General features: G+C 37.8%; 1 protein-coding gene across 1 annotated transcript in view; it reads left to right on the forward strand.

The window, feature by feature from the left end:
• Cfap54 (cilia and flagella associated protein 54) overlaps positions 1–22,219 on the forward strand; it is a 263,007-nt gene that overhangs the window by 235,279 nt on the left and 5,509 nt on the right. The window contains exon 68 of the mRNA XM_042693361.1: positions 3,521–3,595. Within this exon, the coding sequence (XP_042549295.1) occupies positions 3,521–3,595 (75 nt within the window). The remainder of the gene's footprint in view (positions 1–3,520; positions 3,596–22,219) is intronic.

Here is a 22,219-nt window from a genome sequence, read left to right on the forward strand (position 1 = left end):
ACAATCCCCCCTTTATAAGTAATGCCTTATCATTTTTTAAATGTCTGGATTCCACATATGAGTTGAAAATATGCAATATTTATCTCTTTTAGTTTGGCTTTTCTCTTTTTTAATTTTTTTTTTTCTGGTGCCAGTCCAGGGCTTGAACTCAGTCTGCGTGCTATTCCTGAGCTTTTTTGCTCAAGGAGCAAAAAAACGCTCTACTATTTGAGCCACAGCTCCATTTCCAGTTTTTTGATAGTTAATTGGAGATAGGGTCTCATAGACTTTCCTGCAGGGGCTAACTTTGAATCCCAATTCTCAAATCTTAGCCTTTTGAATAGGTAGGATTACAGGCAGGCAGCAGGGCCCAGCATTGTTATAAACAGTTTGTGACTTTTTCTTAATGTTAGGTCTGCCCAGGAGAAAACACCGACGTGAAGGACAGCAGGTAGCCTTACCAGAAAGCATCTGCTGGAAACCAGTATTCTCCTGTAACTGTCAGTCACCTGACTGTGAGGCAGCAAAGGACCCCAGGCTCTGAGGTCACTTCCTCCTCCTCTGAGGTTACTTCCTCATCCACCCTGTTTAAGCCTCCTCCAGACATTGAGAAGTTCCCCAAGCTCTGAGGTCTCTTCCACATCCGCTGCAGCCATACCTCCTTCTTGACCTCCCTATATAATCTCTCTCTGCCATAAATTCTCTTTCTGCACACCTCCATCTGGTGCTGGCTGGAGGATTGGTTCTCCTAATAAACTCTCTCCTGCCTAAACCACATAGAGGTCTCCTTTCACAACCCTTCCATTTAATATCTCCTAATAAACTCTCTCCTGCCTAAACCACATAGAGGTCTCCTTTCACAACCCTTCCATTTAATATCTCCCGGAAGATGTAGGTAACTTCCCTTTATCTTCTGCTTTTGTAACTTAACATATTGTAAGTGTGGTGAGAGGAGAATTTAATTCGTTTTTTTTGTTTGTTTGTTTACTTTCTCATTGTGATTTTTAAGTCTGAAGTTTTTACTATTTGTTAATAATATAATCTCTCTGTTTCCACATCTATCTTTTCTGCCTCTGGTTAGAATTAAGTGTTTTTTTCCTCTCACATCTCCTTGTATAGTGTTGGAGGAGTCTGTGTCTCCTTGTCCTCTTGTCATTGGAGAATAAGTGAAGAGTTCCTTCAGCTTCCCAATTTCCACACAAAAACACAAGTCCTTGAGATCCCCTCATGAAACATATTTCAGGGTGTCTCACAGAAAAATGAGTCTTAGAAGGGAAAAGTTTTAGCAAGGATTTATTTTAGTATAACAGTTAAAGAAGAGAGAAAAAAAGAAACATTGCCCACTCATGTAAAAAATAGGAGTTAAAGACTAAATGGTAGTTCTTATCTGTAGCTTTTATCCTTTTCTAGCAGACAGAATAAACATAATCAAGTCAGTCTAGCAATCACTGTCTAGTGCTAAGACAAAGATTTTGTGTGGGTAAGTTGGGTGAGGTTCACCCAAAACCCAGCTGACTTTTCAGGACTTCATTTTGCCAGACAGGCCATTCATTCTTTCTGGCTTATCTGACCTATCAAGAGTTCTCAGCTTTTTACCATTTCAAAGGAAGCAGATTTAAATAGCCTCTCCTTTGTCTCCTAACCTTGTACATTGGAGGTATAATTGGATGGAGCTTATCAGATTTTTCAGTCTACTTTGTGGCTTTGACTTCTGAATCTGGCTTTTTTGATATTGGTTTAAAATGATGTAATTTCCCTCTTTCCTCATCTGTTTATCCTGCTTCAGTGGTAGGTGACAGAGAACTGAAGGATGCAGGAGTTTGAAGGCTAGAAAACAGCTAGCATTTTTTTTCTGTGTTATAGGTGAAAAATTGTCAAGAATTTTAACATAAATACAAGAATTGGCCTTATCTTGAACTCAGAGGAACATCCTTCATAGAATCAATAGGTGTTTCTTTTAAGAGGAAAGTAACAAAAAAATCTGAACAATGGTCATTCTACACTCTGTCCCTTACCAATTATAGCATGCCTCCAACTACTTTCTGAGTAGGATTGATGAGCTCTGTGCCTTGCCTGTCTTCTTTTCTGCAGTAGCCAGGTCTCACTCCCAGCCCTCACCTTGAATCAGCAGGTTTCACAGATTTACCTCAAATAATGCCAGAGCAATAAGACATTGCTGAGGTAAAGTTCTGTGTGATAAATGTTGAGACCGACAGTGGAAGACATTTATCAAGTAACATTGCTGTCTTCATCTGTTATGTGAAATGATTAATGATATAAACTGTCATTTTTTTGATAGCTTCTGATGAAATCATGAGAATAACCCACCATAGATGTTATTGAAACCTCATTTATAGAGAAACAAAACATACTTTAACCAGTCCTAAGAACTGAGAGAGATAAAATATAGGTAAGGCAGACAAGTATATGAGTGGACATGTGTTCTCTTCTACCCAGTAAAGTGGTCTAGAAACCTGGACGGTGCATTACATGATCAATGCTGGGCCTCCTACCTCCTCCTTTTTACTCCCATGAAGTTGGCATACTTCTGTCTACTTCTATAAAGTCATTTCTTGCCCAAATGATTTCAGTGACTCTTGGCTGATGACTTTTCCTTTTATCTCTTGCCAAACCACTTTACCTTGAAACTGTGGTCAGAAACACATTTTTAAAGACAGTCTTTACTATTACCTCCCCCCATTCCACTTCCTCTCAACTTCTTATACAATAAAATCCAAATTCCTTACTTTCATGTGACATGTCATACATTTACTTTGTGAGCTAATTCTTACCATTCTCATTGCCATACTTTCCAAAGGATGTTCCATTTTCGATCAGTTGAAATCCTAGTATTCTTTTAAAACTCAGGTCATTTGAGCCTTCTAGGAAGTCTTTCTTAATCATCATAACAGGAATTACTCTCCCACCTCTAGGATTCAATGACATGTCATAACTATTTGTGTTTAGATCACAGTTGACTTGGCATTTAATTTAGTTGTACATCAACCTGTTTTTCTTCAAATTGTGATTTCTATCTGGGCACCAGTGGCTCATGTCTATGACCTTAACTACATGGAAGGTTGAAATCTGGAGGACTGAGATTTGAAAAAAAGAGCCTATAAAGAACAATTGGTAAGACTTTATCACTGATTAACTAGCAGAAAGCAGAATTGACTTGTAGCTCAAGTGGTAGAGCACTGGCTCAACGAACAAGCCAAAGAAGCTGGAGGGCCCGAGTTCAAACCTCAATACTGTGAAACAACATAAAATGAAAATAAATGAAAGAGAGGGAAAAGAATAGAGAAAGAAAGAAAAAGAGGAAGAAAGGAAGGAAGGAAGAAAGGTAAGAAGGAAGAAAGGAAAGAGAAGGAAATGAAGGAAGAAAAAAGGAAAGAAAGCACATTTTGCTTTCTGATCTTGTTTATCACATCCTGGGGCTAAGGTTAATTTATGCAAACATTAGACAAAATAATTTATAGTGAAATATGTAATATTGAGCCAATAATACCAACCTCATGCATTTGCTTCTTATTACTTGTAGAACATGATTATTGAATGTTGCTCTGAAATTGTGTCTCTATTTGTGACTGATGGAGAGAAAACACCACTAACTGAGGTATGTAGTTCTCCTTCTCCTTTAAAACTGTATCAGATTCATTCACAGGTGTTATTTTTTGCAGTGGAGATGAAAAGACAGAAAACATCTAATTACAAATACAGAAGGCCTCACCCCCCCTAAATTAATATGAAACTGTGATAAATCAGAACTCATAATAATATATTACTTTGGTTAAAATATTCTTTGTAAAATTTCAACAAATACAGAAAATTGTAGAGAAGGTCATCTTGAGATCACCTCAAATTTGTCATTCAGAGGACGAACTTAGTTAACATTTGGAGAATATCTAGAATGTTCTCCATATATAGACAGGCCTTGGAATTTTCAAATCAGTGAGATCCTACGTTACCTGCACTCTTTAAAAAACTTTAAAAATTATCTTTAAATGATGTACAAAGGAGTTTCAATTTAACATGCGTAATGACTACAATGCATCTCTTACCAGTCTCATCCCTTTTTTCATGCTTCCCCATCTCTCCTAATCCTACCCATCCTTTCAAGTTACCTGTCTTCATTTTCACATATGTACATTGACATTATGATTATCTTCACTGATCCTTCTTCTCCCTATTTGTCTGCACTCTGTTCCCTTTGACCTTCCCCCTCTTTACCTGCATTTGTACCTTACTTTGTTCATTGAGCAATGATCTTGCTCAATGAAGTCTGCTTTGTTGTATTTATTACTTATGTAAGAGTCTCTATTATGACTTTTTTGTGTCTGGTGATATTTACATAGCCACATGCTTATTGATGGACCTATTTATCTATTTGTGTGAATAAAATACAATGTATATTTAGTTTAATTTATTATAAATACTACATTATTATATTTACTATATATAGTAAAATGTAGCTAATACAAATTTATAGTTCTAACCTTGAAAATGTACAGTTCAGTATATTTAGCAATGTTACACAAGTCCATTCACAATGTTATATAATTGTCACGGTCATTTATCTCTAAAACTTTCTCAACATCCCAAACAGAAACTTTGTACTCATTAGATTACTACTTTCCATCCCCAGCTCCTGGTAAACCCCTGTTCTACCTTTTGTCTCTTTGAATTTGCCTATTCTTGCCTCAGGTAAACTGCTTATAAATAAATACCCTTTTGTGCCTGACATTTCATTTAGCACAGTGCTTTCAAACTTACCCATGTTGTAACATATGTAAGTATTTTGTCCTTTTTAACACTGAATAAAATCACATTATATCTGTTTTCTACTTTAATCCACTCATCAGTTAATAGACAATTGAATTTTTTTTACCTTTTAGCTATTGTAAATAATGTTGCTATAAACACAGATGTATAAGTATCTACTTGAGTCCTGGTTCTCAATTTTTTGGGTGTTCTTGACGTAGAATTACCAGATCATGTAATTCTGTTTTTAAACTTTTGAGGATTTCCCCGACTTTATTCCCCCAAAAGCTGTGCAAATTTATCCTCCTAACAGTAATGCACAAGAATTCCAATTTCTCCAATGCTTGCCTTTCTTTCACAGTAGCTCTCCTGATGGGTATGAAATGGTATCTTATTGTGATTTTGACTTGTATTTCTCTAATGATGTTGAGCATTTTTTTCATGTATTTATTAGACATTTGTATGTCTTCCTTAGAAATGTCTGTTCTGTTCTTTGCCCAATTTTTACTTTGTAGGTACATCTTGACACATGATAGCCCTCAAGAAATTTTGCTCCTGTTTTCTCTCCCATCAGTGGTAGATGTGAGGACCAACTTCATCTCCTGGTTAAATAATTTTAGTCAGATTTTTACTTTCCAAATTTGGTTTGAAAAATGTTTAAAGTAGAAGAAAAATCAAGTCGTTATCTTTGTCTGTAATGTAAATTATTGTTAAATCTATGGGATCCCAACATAGAATGCCAGTGGTGTATGACCCCACCCATCCAGCAGAGGTGCTTCCACTTGAACCTATGCTTTGTCCTGAGAGGAAGACTAACCTAACAGTGCTGGAATGGGATATGGGCATTGATGACCTTGACCCCCCAAACGAAATTGTTAGACAAATAAAAGTGCCAGCTTTGTGAAGCCTTTTTTGTCAACAGTATGAGACCTTGTTGGACAATTTGGTTCCTGACTGGTTTGAAGATGATCCTAGACCAAAAGATCAGGTGTATGATATAGAGAGATTTCAAAGTCCTTTTCTTTATTTTTAGTAAGATTTGTTTTCATTTAGAATTTTAGCTAGACTCAGCATAGTCCCTAACAATGGTAATTGTCATTGAAGTGCAAATACCTCTACTAGTAACAATAATAATAGTTAATATTTATCAATCATGATGGCACATGAAGACATTGCTGTTTTATTCAATTTTTTACAATGAATTTATTACTATAAATATACAATTTATACAAACATATGATCATATATTTCTATATATTGTGTATATTTTTATCATCATTATTGGGGCTTGAGATCAAGGTTTTCTTTGTTTGTTTATTAAGTAGATACTCTATCACTTGAGTCACAATACACTTAGCACTTAGCACTTGCCAGTGACTACAATAATGCTATAAGAATACTATAAAATTGTTTACAATTACTACACTTATTTTAGAGATGAAGAAACTGATTCACAGGAAAATTAATTGCATGCTGAAAGTTTTTGTGGAGGAGACAGAAGTAAAATACAGATCTGCTTAAATCCAGGATCAACATTTTTCTTTTGTCAGAAGTGGGACCTGAACTCTGGGCCTAGGTGCTGTCCCTCAGCTCAGCTCAAAGCTAGCACTCTACCACTTGAGCCACAGTGCCACTTTTGGCTTTTTCTGTTTATGTGATGCTGAGGAATTGAACCTAGGGCCTCAAGCATGCAAAGCAAGCAATCTACCACTGAGCCACCTTCCCAGCCCAGGGTCAACATTTTTAACTAACTGTCCCCAGAAAGTGTTTTACTATAAGAGTATGGACAGATACTACAGTGAGTTGAGGGGTGAGATGAAACATAAAGTTTACTGTTGCTGATTAATCCTGACGATGGTTTGACAGTGTAGGACACAGCTCAAGGGAAGCAATGTCCAAGGAGGAGGAAGATCAGATAGGCGAAGTCATAATGTCAAGAAATTAGGACTAATAGGGGTTGCCTATAAGGATAAAAGCTAGACCGAGAAATGGTAGGTAGAGAGCACAAAGAGCTCATCAACACAAATGAGAAAATACTGGAAACAGGAAAAACACTTCATCCTCTAGGATTCCAGGTAGAAGATGGAGATGGAGAGGAATACAAATGAGTTTATCAGAAAAGGGTAGGGGAAACTGGAGCAGTTCCTCCAATAGTTGTTCATTTTCCCATTGAAGTACAGGCAAGTTTATCTCTAATGAGGGAGGAGGGTTGAGGGCATCCTCTTCTAAGAGAGAGATTGAGGATTTTGTATTTCATGGTAATGAAAGATGAGTTAGGACAAATAAAAGATAACCACATTGAGATACAAAAGTCAGGAGTTTGTTAGGGCACTAGGCTTCTTGACATAGTTTTTCTCCAGCGCACACAGCTTTTTTGATACAGGAAATCCAATAGAAACTTACTTATTGGGTAAATGTGAGAGGAAAATGGACACATGGGAAGAGAGTACTGGTGACACAGTGACAGCCTTCATGAGTCTGAGGTGGCTCAGCGCAATTCTGAATTTGTCTCATAGCTCATCAAAGTGCCTCTCTTTCACTTGGAGAAAACACCACAACAGCGTGATATCTGCCATTGTTTCTCAGGCTCCTGTTGAACCAATTTAACCTACAAATTCTAAATGACAGATTTGAGTTACTTACAATGTTATTATGTGCATTGTGAATATACAGTCTTTTTCATCTGGCTTAATTTAATTTGCCTATGTTCTATTCTTTCTTACAGTTTTGATATGTATATGATAATACATTGACATCAACCACTTGCCAGTGACTACAATTATTATTCTTTCCCTAGGTTAACATCCTTTGTTTAGTCATTAGCAAATGACTAATTTAGTCATTGGCGTTATGACTAATGTATTGGTTACATCATATGACTGCCTCTGTCTTGTCACCCCTTATGATCTCTTATGACTCCTGTATTTTAGCTGAAAAAATTGTTCAACAATACTAGGTTCAGTCTGGGAAGGTGGCTCAGTGGTAGAGTGCTTGCCTTGCATGCATGAGGCCCTGGGTTCGATTCCCCAGCACCACATAAGCAAAAAGAAAAAAAGCCAGAAGCGGCGCTGTGGCTCAAGTGGTAGAGTGCTAGCCTTGAGCTGAAGAGCTGAGGGACAGCGCCCAGGTCCAGAGTTGAGGACCCATGACCGGACCCCCCCCACAAAAAAAAAACCAATACTAGTGTCTTATTGGTTACTATGTAGAAATGGTGAATAACACGTCTAACCTGTGTTCCCTAACACTGCTGCTTCCTCTTCACTTCCCTCCTACGCCCGTGGCTTATAGCTCAGAACTTAATAGTTTTAATCAAAATATGTTACAACAGTGTGCTTCCATATTTATCTCCCCTACTAGCTGATTAGGTCTTCTACAGTAAGAATGGGTCTTATTATTTATCCTCAGTGCTTTGCCTAGTGTCTGATGGTCCCCAGCAGGTATTCAATAAATGTTAAATGAATGAGTGGCTCATAATACATTTTCCAGAGATAGGCCTTGATTGCAGTTGTGGCCCTGCCATTACCATTGACTTTGGAACCATCAATTTCAGTCATCTGTACAGTAAACACGTAGCTTTCTTAGTGGCAGCAATTGAACGAGGCACTGGGATGTAGAAGTAATAAAACAGTGTCTGCCTTCAAGAAAGCCTACAGTTCAGTGTGGGGGACAGACATCTATTGAAGCAATTACTGTATAGAGTGGAAACAGAAGCTTGAAAATTGAATCCACCCCTTAGTTCCCATAACTGTCTTCATCATATTCTTAAGGTAATAAACTTCATTTGGTAACTTCTTAGATGTTCCTTCCGTGAAATTATGTTAGTGGTCCACGATTAGAAGTTTTCATTGCAAAATGAGGAGGACCATGTGAAATTACTTTGAAACAACAAATCTTGGCTATAAAAATAATTAACAAGAGTGGTTTTAGTCTATGCATGAAGATGTAGCTGAAGGTACTTCATGTGTGAAGTCATGGTAGCCTTTGTCAAAGTTGTGGTTCTGGAAGAGGGTTTAGTTATAGCTTTTGTTATTAGGCATATGTTCATCAGAGCTCCTCCTTCAGAGGCTCCTAGCTTTATTTCTTATTTTGTTAGTGTTTTACCCAGTTATTCCATTTTTATCCCAACCAGTTTCACATTGGGTTGTTGTATGGATTTAGTCAACTCATATAAAACTCTTAGTAATGCCTGGCACATATATAAACAAAATAGTTCCTGTTATTACTCCACATTACCTAGGTTCATGTTGCATGAAACCTTGTAAATATACTAACTTTCCCAATAAGTGGCTGAAGCATAATAACCTTATGTGAGAAGCAAGCCTGGGTACATTTTTAAGAGGCTGGAGTGATAATGCAATACTAGGAATGGCCATATGTATCACTTTTAACCACTAAGGTTCCCATTCTTATATGTGCCTATTACTACTGTTACCTAATAAAATATCTCAAACTTAGTGGCATAAAATGACTACCATTATATCTGACTTAAGGATTATGAGCATCATGTTTTGGGGAGGGTAGGATGGGACAACTTGTCTGGATTCCTTAGCATCAGGGGCGTTGGCTGGGAATAATTCACTGCTGGGGGCTGGAACCACTGAAGGCTGATATGGCCTGGTTTTGACATGTCAGCTGGATGCTAGAACACGCTGGGGCTCTGCCAAGAGCACAACCCAAGGTTCTCCTGCTGTTGGCTGGGCCTCTTCAAAGCACAGTGGCTTGACTTTCTCCCAAGAGAACCAGTCAAAGGCTGTATCACTATGTCCTACCTTTGAAATTCCTATAATGACTATTTCCTATTTGTCTCAGATCTGCCCAGATTCAAGGTTAGATATAGACTCCACCCCTTTGTGGGAAGAACAAAGAAGTCTAATAAGAAGGGCAAGTAGGTTGGAAGCTGTTGTTGCATGTATTTTGGGAAAATGTAATCTGCCATAGCATCCAGCAACACAACTCTTAGAACTGTTTCTCCTCTTAGCAGAAGCTGCTTCTAGTTTGCTGCTCAGGCGATTTTTAAGATTGGTTAGCAATCCTCCCTAAAAGTATTAGGTGATGGTCATGGAGTTGATGAGTTTATGCTCATACAGTAGAGGATAAACTAGGTGATTCTCAAAGCACATAACCTACGTGGGTAGGGTTGCATGTGCTCTCCTATTTACATGGAACAGTGTCCACTGTCTTTTTAAGGAAATTAAAATTTAGGATTGTGCCAGATTATTTGATTTCCTTTGGCTAATAGTATTTTCTCACTGTCTTGGGATCTCTCTCTCTCTCTCTCTCTTTCTCTCTCTCTCTCTGTCTCTGTTCTTGATATGATTCTTTCTTGATTGGTCAGCAATTCTCCTTAAATGTGCCAGTCCTGAGGCTTGAATTCAGGGCCTGGGTGCCACCCTTAACCTTTTTGCTCAAGGATATTGATCTACTACTTGCATCATAACTCCACTTCTAGCTTTTTGGTGGTTAGTTAGACATAAGAGTTTCATGGACTTTCCTGCCTTGGGTGGTTTTAAAACCATGATTCTTAGATCCTTGGCCTCCTGCGTAGCTAGGATTACAAGCATGAGCTACCAGTGCCTGTCTTCTTCTTTTCTTTTAAACAGAACTTATAGTGGTAATAATGACACTATCAAGCAAAAGATTCATTTATTCCAGAATATTATGAAATATGAAAAATTAATCATCTTAATGTAATTTCTTTGTGTATTAACTAAAATGTGGTAGATTCAGGGGAGAACTCAGTCGGTGTAATTCCTTAGAAGGCCAGTGCGCATTCCAACAAAATAAACACAAAGAATTGAGTACTCATAAGGGAGGACACCAAAGGAAGTGGAGGTAGATGAATGAAGAGAGGATGGGGTAGAGGAAGAATGAAGTTATGAAATTCAATGCGTATTCTACAAAACTAATTGAGAGAAGGCATAGGGTTGGGAGGTTTGGGTGAGAATGTTGAAAGGGGCAACATTGATCAAGATGTATTGTATTCATAAACTGCTTTGTTGAATGGCAACTCCTCTGTACAACTACTTAAAGATTTTTTTAAAAACGTTTCCTTTCCTATCTCCATCTCTACATCTCTATCTCTCTGTACCCATGTCTGTGTGTCTGTCTGTGTGTCTGTCTTACTCTCCTAGGCAAAGCTTGTCCAAATAGATTTTATGGGCATCTAGCATTACACCTTTCTTCTGTGAGACATTCTAATTCCCTCCTCAAGTGGAGAGTATCCTTTGTGTGTAAGTTCATGAGCCATCCACTTAATATTCTTATATTCTTTTGAAGACAATGCCAGATGACATCAGTTCCATGCTGCTTTTAAAACAAAGCACTGACTTTGATTCCATCCACTCACTGTTCACTTCTAACTGTCAAATTTGGCTGAGGAAAAAGGAAAGCCCTTAAGAAAAGGCCAGGCTATTAATGTGCTCTTCAAAATGCTAAGAAAAGGCTAAGTTGTTTATAGCAATTCCAAAATGCTCATCTCTCTGAGATTTTCCAGCAGTAGTGTCAAGGTGAAATATACTCTCATTCATCTAGGAACTGAGTCTTTGTGTTGTTGGTGCTCAAAGTACCAGTCCCACTTTCATGAGATGTGCAGTCTGTGGCTATAATGCTACTTAGATGTAATTTAAATCATGATATCATCATGAACCTGAGATTTTTTTATTTCCTATAAAAGAAACAAGAAGTGTGGGTGTGCTACTTGATAAAACAAGCCTGTCTTCATTTTGGATAAAACTGCACATCAATCTCAAAAAGACAAAAAACAAAAAAGAAACCTCAAAAACCAATTTTCTAAAGAGTTAGTGACCCTGTGTAATTCAGAGGAGAGATAGGAATGTCATTAGTAAATTTTTTCATTCTTCTCTATTCTAAGACCACAGTGAAATAGTGAGTTTTATTTTCTTCATTTGGTTTGCTAAATGATTTTGCCTTGTTGAAAAACTGTACCCTTAACAACAGAATATCAAGTTCATTTTAGGAAAATATTTACATTTTTGCCCCATAGAGCTGAATCAATTGGCAAGCCTTTGGAAATTCCCTTACCAAATGCTCTTTAAATTTAGATAAATGCACAAAGAATATGCTGGTGTAAATTTATCCATTTTCCTTGTTTACTTTGGACCCAGGCTGTTTTAGAAGTTGTCAGTTATTGTGCCTGTAACACAGGTAGCAAATGTCAGTATGTCCTATTCTCAATCCTTTGTGGTAGCAACAGTGTGTTGGAAGAATGTTTGACCCAAGTTCTAGTTCCAGGTCTGCCCTTGCAAACAAGTTATTGATCCTCAAAGAGCTCCCTACAATTAGATTGTGTTGAAAGTCTCAGAAGCAATGATCTCAGTGATCAGAAAAATATCAGTTCCTGCTGCGACTACTTATTGGTTGTTTGGCCAAGAATAAGTTAATGTTTGTCTCTAGGCTTCAGTTTCTTATCTATACTCTTTAACAGCTACTCTCACATGGGACTGCAGTAGAAACAATGTTCTAACACATTTACTACAGTTGCGGTACAATTTCTGTGGGAGGTAATCAGTACATTGTGGTTATCTTTATTTTTCCTAGCCTTAAACAGTGTGAACTGAATCATAAATTTGTTAATTTTCAAAGAGTAAATGGTCATTTAACAGACACATCTTAATATTATTTTCAACCATGGTTTTAAAATTAACATGCAGTTGTAGGAAGCAAATCAGAAAGGGCTGGGGTATAGTTCTTGGGTGAGAGGGATTATAAAAATTCAGTATATCTTCTACCTAATTTTCCCCAATGATGACATCTTCCAAACTAGTCATCATGGCCAGCATCTTGACACTGACACACTCAAAATTCAAAACATTTTTATTATCATAAAGACCTCTGCCAGACATACTTCCTTTCTGATCCATCTCCTCCCTAACCCATGAAAACTACCAGTCTGTTTTACATTTCTCTAATTTTGTCATTTTAAGAATGTTATATAAAAAGAATCATACACTGTGTAACCTCTTGAGACTCAGTTTTATTTATTTAGCATTATCTCACAAAGTTATTAAACTATCCTCCTCTTCTTTTTTGGTATTGGAGTTAACTCAAGGCTTCACATTTGTCATTCAGGTGTTCTCACTATACTATGTCTCCAGTCCTGATTTTTGCTCGTTAGGTTTGAGATAGGGTCTTCTTCCTGCTAAGGTATGTGCCTGGGTGTAATCCACCTAATTTAGTCTTCCTCATAGCTAAGATAGCAGGCATGTGTCATCTTGTGCAGTAGTTGTTCATTAATAAGCAGTCTTGCTAACTTTTTCCACCCAGCCTGTCGTTGAAACCATGATATCAATGATCTCAACCTCTCTAGCAACTAGTATAGTCATGAGCACTGGCATCTGGCAAACTATCCTTTTGATGATAAAACCTTCATGAAAATTGACACATTTGATTTCAGCATGAGAATTAGTGAGCCCAAGTGCTTGCTTGATGACATACAGTATATATCAAATGAGCACTGACTGAAAGGCATCTTCCTACTCTTCTTATCCTCCCTTCCCCACTTTTGTTCTTGCCCGTTCTTCCCCACAACCCTTTATTAACAAGCAATGCCTAATCTTTCTAGTTAGAAATGCTAAAAAGAGTTAAATGAATAATGGCTGTGAACCATCTGTAAATTGCACACTGTTAGACTTTTCTATGAGAAATGGCCAGTCATTGTTGGCTGCCTTATAAGAAGGATTTGCAGCTGCTTGTGGTGTGTTCTGACGTGAATAGAGAAGTCAGCATGAGCAGGTTTTCTTTCCACATTCTGCACATAAGGTCTGCCCTCTGCTTTGCTACTGCAGTGGGAGCTGCTAACTAACAAAGCCCAACACACTTTGATTCTAAGCAACAAAGTACCTGGAACAAAATTCGAACTTCAGTTCTTTATAGAGCATTTGCTCTAAAAAAGAACCTCTGTTTCCTAGTTGCCAGAAGTTAAGCCCAGTGAGCTTTCTCATGAAAAGGCATCAAGAAATGCCAAGTGTTGTTAGAACTCCAGTTTTCATTTGTGTTTCTCAGGTCAAAAGTGCACAGATAAAACCCACAGAGTCCCTCGGGAGGGAACCCAGCTACAGGGTATACCTAACTACAGCATTTTGTGCTCTAACTTTGCTGCTGAGATTCAAAGCCATGACCTTTAAGTGGAGTTAAACTCTTACTCTGATGGAATTTCCTGTCTTCAGAAATGCCGTGGTGGTAGTAGGGGAAGAGGAGGAAATAGGTTTGCCAGAATGTAAGAACTTTTAGAAAGCATAGAGCAGACTATGCCATGCTAACAAGAAACCCCAAATCCCAGGGCCATAAGGATTTATTTGTTTTTACATCTAGTGAAGATTAGACACCTCTCCTACAATTCTGAATGGTGCTGACTGTGCTACTTGACCATCAAAGAAATCACTGCAGAAGACTAGGCTGCAGAATTCTGTGGGACTGCCATAAATCCTGGTATCATTTGCACTTGCTGATTTGCAGTGATACATCATGGTCATATGCTTTTCTTCTGAAATGCGTCCTTCTATTCTGGGTGGTAATTTCTAAGTGCTACCATGGAGTGGTTTTCACAGTGCCTGCTCACCTAATATGCATGGGTGTGATACAGAGCACACAGAGAAGCAAATATGTATTTTAGTTAATGCTCATAAAATTTGACATCGTAGGTCTCTGTAGGAATGCCATGGATTTTCAAATAGAACTTATACAATAACTTAAAATTATCCAAATTCTGTTGAGAAGATAAGATATAAATATCTTATTTAATCACACATTGTAGCCTGAAAAATAGCACTCCAGAGAAGTACACTATCTAATCCCCAGAATCTGTTACGGTCTGTAACAATGGTCACTTTGCAGTGACTAGAATAAGTTAAGGATGTATTAGATTAGGGCATATTAGATTATTCTGCATTATCCGGAGAAACCTTAAAGATTATCTTAAGTTTCTTGGTAAGAGGAAGTCAGAGGGAGATTTGACAAATTGCAGAAGAAGCTGAGACTGGAGTGGTGAACTGTTTCAGGCTTTTAAGATGGAAAATGGGACTCCCTGTATCTCCTTCCCACCCCTCAAGATATTAGCCCAGTGAAACTGATTTCAGAATTCCTACCTGCAGGACTATAAGAAAATAAATTCATGTTGTAAATCACTAAACTTGTGGGAAATTAGTTACAGCAGCAACAAGAAACTAATATTTAAGTACATTCTGAAGTTAAACATGTGGCTTCAGATTTCTGTTTCTAGTTAAGACAACTACTTTTATGATCATTTTCTGCATGTGAAAATTCAGGCCTGAAGACAGTAAGTGACTTGCTAACATCCCTGAGCTAGTCAGTGTTAGGGTCAAAATCTGCACCCAAGCAGACAGCAACTCAGAACACACTACTAACTAACCACTCACTCTCACCATCTCTTCCCTCTAGCACCCACCTATCCTCTGAGTTCCCTCCTGTCATGTCTGCCAGCCACTGGCCAGCCTGCTCTGTACTCTCTCCCTCACACCTGACTTCTTTCTCCAGCTTCTTCAATAAACCCTTCAGATCCTCGGGACACTCATACTTTTCCAGTTTCACATTTTGAAAATTTGTGGAAAGACTAGGACTTCCATAGAGAATTTCTAAGTAAAGTTGGGCTTCAAATAAAATCACTGCATTGCTGGCCGCCAGTGGCTCACACCTATTCCTAGCTACTCATTAGGCTCAGATCTGAGGATCGCAGTTCAAAACCAGCTCAGGCAGGGGTGAAAAGTCCTTGAGTCTCTTATCTCCAATTAACCAACATAAAACTGGAAGTGGTGCTGTGGCTTAAGTGGTAGAGAGCTAGCCTTGAGCTAAAGAGCTCAGGGACAGAGCCCTGGCCCAGAGTTCAAGCCTCACAACGTAAATCAATCAGTCAATCAATCACTGCATTTCTTTGTTTGTTGTGTTGTATTGTGTTTTGTTGTTGGCAGTTAGCCTTTTTGGTAAATAGCTTTGAATCCAGATTGTCCTTGATAAGATAGCAATGAATTCTGTTGCTTTTCCTATCACAGAAAAGGCTTTCTGGAGAGAAAGGAATGGAAAAAAGTTTAACAAGTAACTAAATTCATTCAAGTTTAAGGAGCAATATTAAAGAAATGATGTACGATTTTGTCAGCCTAGAGAGAATAAAAGACCGAAATAGTAAAAAGAAGAGAAAGGAATTTAATCAAATAGGGGCATATTGAAAGAGTTTATTAAAATCTGGCCTGAATTTGAACTTGTTTGGGGGTTTTGAAATCCATTAGAGAGCTAAAGGTTATTTGCCAATGCTGTATTTTATGAGTTTCTGCATGAAAAGTAGATTCCATTGAAATGAAGATTTTATTACTTGTGCTCATCTTTTCCAGTAATTTTCCTCACACAACAGAAAAATCATATAAAATATTTGTGAGTTTTCTTTTCCTTTTGTCTCTCCCATCCCTCCCTCCCTCCTTCCCTCCTTCCTTCCTTCCTTCCTTCTCTCTCTCTCACTTCCTCCCTCCCACTCTCTTTCTCTCTTTCCTCTCTCTTCCTCTCCCTCCCTCCCTGTCCCCCTTCCCCCCCTTTGTGGTGTGCTGCTCCTAGGGCTTGAACTCAGGACTTGGACATTCTCCCAGAACTTTTATGTTCAGGGGTAATGCTCCACAACTTGAGCCACAGATCTACTTCCATATATTTTTTGTAGTTAATTGGAGATAAGAGTCTCACATGCTTTTCTGTCCAGTCCAGCTTTGCACCGCTACCCTCAGATCTAGGTGTCCCAAATAGCTAGAATTACAGTCAGTCCTCGGATATGATTTTTCTTAAGTCACCAAACTTTCATTAAGCACCTATTCTGAAATCTCTTCTTACTTGTCTCAGCACCTTTTCATTGATTATAAATGTTAAATGACAAAATAAAGACTGGGTGGTCACATTTTCACCAACCAGTTAGTTGTGCCAATTCTTGTGCTATAATGTGTAATGGGGTTTTGAACCACTGAGAGCAAATTTTGGATAGATTTATAACCTTAAGAAGAGAAAGAGATGACGGAAGGAGAAAAAATTTTAATAGCTTTAAGGTAAGAAGCTAAATAGAATTTTTCACCCAGCATCCTCACATGTAAGTTATTCTACCATGTTTTCTACCTTTTCATCATATATCACCTTTCTCTGAAGTTAATGTTTTATTGAATTTATTTTTTCTAGAGTGGAGAAAACAGGAAGTTCCAAGGCAAAAAGATAGAATAGTACTAGCCTACCTCAAAATTGCAATCATGAATGACTAGTGAAAGATCTCATAAAAGTTCTAGATGGAAAGAACTAGACACCTTTGGTCCCACTGTATTTTGTATAGTGTAGATCATTCTCCTGCCATCAAATAGATATTATTCTCCCAGTCTAACAGAAGCAACACCCAACTCTTAGGAAGGTAAGAAGGGCTTTCATACAACTCTACTGGAGCTCAAGAAATTTCACACTTTGGTGAGAATGAAATGATCTTTTCATCACTCTAATTTTTTGTGTTAATAAAAATGTTAATATGACAGAAAGGATTTTTTGTGTAATAGGAGGTCAAATGGGCATATTGGTGAGATGCCACGAATCTTTTACTATTTCATTTTAAAGAAGTAACATTATTAGAAAAAGAATTTTGCAAATAAGAAAATTAGAAATTAAATCAAGCTGTAGTAGAGAGAGAAAGCAGTTGTGCAAAGAACTGGTTCAAATGGCAGATTGTCTAAGAATAGAGTCTTCCTTCATCATCATCATCATCATCATCATCACCTCTATGATTGAGCTATAACCTCAGCCCCTGAATAGCTAATGACTTAAAACAACTATGTCTATGTAATTAAACCTCCATAATTTGGGGGTGCTTCCAAGTGGAGGCACAGATGTGCTGGAAATTGGTACCTGCAGAGGCATTGAAGATGCTCCTTTTCCTTTTTCTCACAAGTGTGAATCATGCCCTATGCATGCTTCTCTTCCTGTTTGTATACAAACTGATAGTCATAAATAAACTGCCTTCCTGAGTTCTACTGAATTATTGAACCAAAGGGATAGCCATAGGAACCCTCAAATTTGTAGTTGGCCAGAGAGGAAGAAGCCAGTACTACAGGTATCCCATTTGTAACTGGTATCTGAAGTGAATGGGCAGTTAATGTCAGAATTGAAATGAACTGTTGCCCACCCAGGTGGTGATAAGGAATTATAGTGTTCAGTGTTGGGAAGACCACATAACAGCCAACGCTAGCACCATGCAAACTAAAGCAGAGTTTCAGCAAGTAACTGTATCTGTGATCTTCGTGCTCTTGGCTAAAAAAACCCTTTCCTTCTTAGGCACCCATTCTGTACATATAGCCCTTCAAAGGCCACTGTAAACACAGGCAAGGAGCTCTACTTGATGAAAAACCTTACAGATGTAAGGTTTTTGTACAAAATTTGTTAAGAAAACAATTCTTCAAGACAATCTGAAGGTCTAGTTTGTATATATGCAGGTTACTCTGACTTCTTGAGACTCTAAGGCCCAAGGAAGAGAAACTTTGCTGACACCCTGTTGGGCAGAGAGAACAGCTTTTCCTTTGTTCCAGAAAGGCATTTTCATCACACAAAGAATAATAAAGGGTCCCAAGCAAAGAGAAGTCCTTTAAAATATCAAAGGCTCTAAGTAGAGCAGGAAGCAAGAGTTATACATCTAGTAGTCTAACAATAAAATAAATGGTGCATGAATGATAGGTTAGATGCAAGTTCAGGCCCGGTGATGGTTAATATGGAGTTGGAAGGAAGAGGTAAAGGGAATGGTTCCTTGGATATAAAACTTAACAGAAAAGCTTATAGAATGTGTTATAAAACTTCATTTCACATTATCTAGGGAGAGTGAAAATATAAATTCTAATATGGTATTTAGACCTGATTATATTTCACTTTACCTTTATTTTTCAGCAACTGATTTTAAAGCTTTGTATGTCATAGAAAGACTTAGACTTGCAAATGGTTGACAGACGTTTTTATATTGTAGGAAACTAGTTTGTTTACTTTTCTTTTCCTTTCTTTTCTTTTCTTTTTTCCTGAGAGAGGAAGAGACTACATTTAATGAGAACTGGATATAGCCTGGTGTGTTTGTTATACAGAGGTCTGTTCCATTTGTAAATGAACTAGTATAGTGAAGGTGAAAAGAAAATGATTGTTGAACTATGGGTTATAATGTACAAGTATTTAAAATTGTGAGTAGGTGGCATATATGTGACCTCTTCTACATGTGATAGTAAGCTAGTATATTATTAGTTTCTTTAGATACTTCTAGTTCCAAGAAATAAGCATGAAACCATTGATAGTAAGTATTCATTATCAGTCAGGAAACCTTTATTTTCAGGTTTTCTAGTCATTGTTGTAATTTCTTGGTGCTTCCATTTTCTGATGCTACATTTTGGATTTTATATGGTCCTAAGTGTGGTAATACGTGGTACTAGATGGTCCTATGTGGTATTAGGTTGGTCTCAGACTGGCACTATTTGGTAGGTGACAGAATCTTTGGGAGGGTTAGGGATAGTGGGAAGTCTTTAGGTCATTGGAGGTACACATTTGAAGGGAGTAGTAGAGTCCAGCCTCCTCCTCTTCCTATTTTTTTCCCTTTTGTTCATTCTGAGGTAAATGGCTTTGCTCTGCCATGAGCTACTTCCATAATGTACTGCTGCACCACAGCCAAAAGCAATGGAGCCAACTGATCATAGACTGGACTCTTAGAAACTGTGAGCTAAAATAAGTCTTTTCTCTTTGTAAATTATTTCAGGAATTTTTTATAGTGACAGGAAGCTAACTAAAATACATAAAGAGCAGATTCCAAGGCTGAATTAGTTTTCAGGAAGTTTATTAGGGTTAGGAAATACTCCCTTGGATTAATCATCTCTGGGAAAATGAGGAAAGCAGGGCTATGCAGAGGGTGAAGTTGAGCTAAAATACGGTCACAACAAAGGGCTCAGCAACTTCATGAAAAGCTTTGAAACTGGGATGGCCCTTCAGAGTTGTATTGCTTCAAGCTAGAGACTCAGCTTCTTTACATTTCCATATCATTGGTAATTAGATCTATCCTCTCCCCAAGAAGAGGTTGTAAACTTTAGCTGAAAGCCATTCCTAGAGAGGGCTAAAAGTTGAGGGCTATGTGCCAACACATTCCTAGAGCTGAGAATTTTTTTTCAGTCTTCAAGAGGTGCTCTGTGCGGCTCAATGTGGGGTCATGAGGGGCATCACTGTTTAATGAGTGGCTGACTGTAGAACAGTGTGAGTCAATGTAAGAGAATTTTAAAGTAATAATTCTGATGCCACATTTCCAGATGCTTCTCTTCTGGGCCATGGTATAACAAACCTAATACATTTCATGCATCACTGATATTAGTCACTCTATTCACTCACTCCTAGAACATTCTCCCCTCTAGAGCATGAGAAGGAGAATTTGAGGTTTAAGAAGAGCAGGAAGGGGCTGGGAAGGTGGCTCAGTGGTAGAGCGCTTGCCTTGCATGCTCAAGGCCCTGGGTTCGATTCCTCAGCACCACATAAGCAAAAAGAAAAAAGCCGGAAGTGGCGCTGTGGCTCAAGTGGTAGAGCGCTAGCCTTGAGCTGAAGAGCTGAGGGACAGCGCCCAGGCCCAGAGTTCAGGCCCCATGACCGGACCCAAAAAATTAAAAAAAAAAAAAAAAAGATTTCATTAGAAGTATTTAAGGGGCTGGGAAGGTGTTCAGTGGTAGAGTGCTTGCCTTGCATGCATGAGGCCCTAGGTTCGATTCCTCAGCACCACATAAGTGGAAAGAGCTGGAAGTGGCACTGTTGCTCAAGAGGTAGAGTGCTAGCCTTGAGGTGAAGAGCTGAGGGACAGCGTCCAGGCCCAGAGTTCAGGCCCATGACTGGACCCCCCCCCCCAAAAAAAAAAGAGCAGGAAGAAGACTGAGAACTAATATCTCCCCTCAAGTAATATCTTTCTACAAACTTTAATATGAAAAAATGCAATAATTTCACTTTTGTTAGAAATGGCCTATGGATATTACTTCCAAAAGCTGAAGCTGGAAAAATTTGGATGTCCATTAACATGTGAAGTCCTTTAGATATATTTGGAGCCTTTTAAATTTATTTGAAGTTCTACAGATCTTATTTTTTTAAGTTATTTTTTAAATATCTATATTTATTGTAAAGATAGTGTATAGAGTGGTTACAGTTACGTGAGTAAGGTAATAAGTACATTTCCTATCATGCATTGTTACCCCCTCTTTGTTTTTCCCCTATCATCCCTTCCCTCCCCCAGATCTCATTTTTAAAATATTGTACATCTTGGGAAAGAAAAGCATGTATTCTGTGATGTCCCAATACACATTCAAGTTATGTTAATATTTATGCACTTTTGCTAAGAGAGAAATCTAGCATTTTTTTTCTGAATTTAGCACTTAAAATACTGGCCTTCATGGTTTTGATTATAGTGGCTTTTTAATTTTAATACTTGCCAAGATCTTTATTTTATAAATTACTCTAACCATTTTTTGGTGATTTCCTAGTTCTAGTAGAAAAATAATTTAAAATGGAAATTTAAGACAGGCTCCAGTGGCTCATACCTGTATCCTTAGCTATTCAGAATGCTGAAACTTGGAGTATGGTTCAAAGAAATCCCAACAGAAAAGTTTGTGACACTCTATCCCCAATTAACTAGCAAAAAGCTAAGTTGGAGGCATGGGTCAAGTGGCAGAGTGCCAGCCATTAACAAGCAAGCCAGTTGAAGTGGAGGCTCTAAGTTCAAGCCCCATCCAATACTTGGAAGACAAGATAGAAATTTAAAACCCTGTAGTTATAATTTGGCAAAATTACAAAAGGCTGGGAATAAATTTGACAACTATAGAGTAGGATATAAGTAAAGATAAAGATACACCTGTGGTAGAATAGTACCATTCATGAATAAACTTTCCTCCTCCTCCTTGAATTGAAAAGCCAGTTAATAATAAGTTAAGGATGTCTATCATTACTCTAATTTACAATTTGTGGATGTTTTTAGCCAGTGAAAGATAAGAATAATTTAAAAATGGCACAGGTGTGTGAGTAAAGGAGAAATTAAGCTGTCATAACTCACAGACATAGAAAACCCAAAATAGTTTTCAGATAAACTGTTAGGATATAGAAGTGCACTTAACAATGTTGCTATATATAATTATAATGTAAATGTAAATTTTATACCTGTAAAGCAGAAGTGAGGACAATTAAAAATGAACACTTTAAGACTGTCATTTATAATAGTATCAGAAAATTTACATGGATGTATAAAAGACTTAGGATGGCTGTGATCATCAGAAAAAAAAACAAGACTGATAAACTTTCTAGCTTTCAGAGTCTTATTGGAAATGACAATAATACAGAATTACAAACAGAATTGAATCTAGTCTGTAAACATATGAATAGAGTCTGGAAAGGGACCCAAACTACGAGTCCCATGAGTTATGTCCAAGGTGGCTTCTTCAGTATAGTTGACAAG

This window comes from Dipodomys spectabilis, unplaced genomic scaffold, assembly GCF_019054845.1.
Source record: "Dipodomys spectabilis isolate Male_0828 unplaced genomic scaffold, ASM1905484v1 ptg000163l, whole genome shotgun sequence".
Taxonomy (NCBI): Eukaryota; Metazoa; Chordata; class Mammalia; order Rodentia; family Heteromyidae; genus Dipodomys; species Dipodomys spectabilis.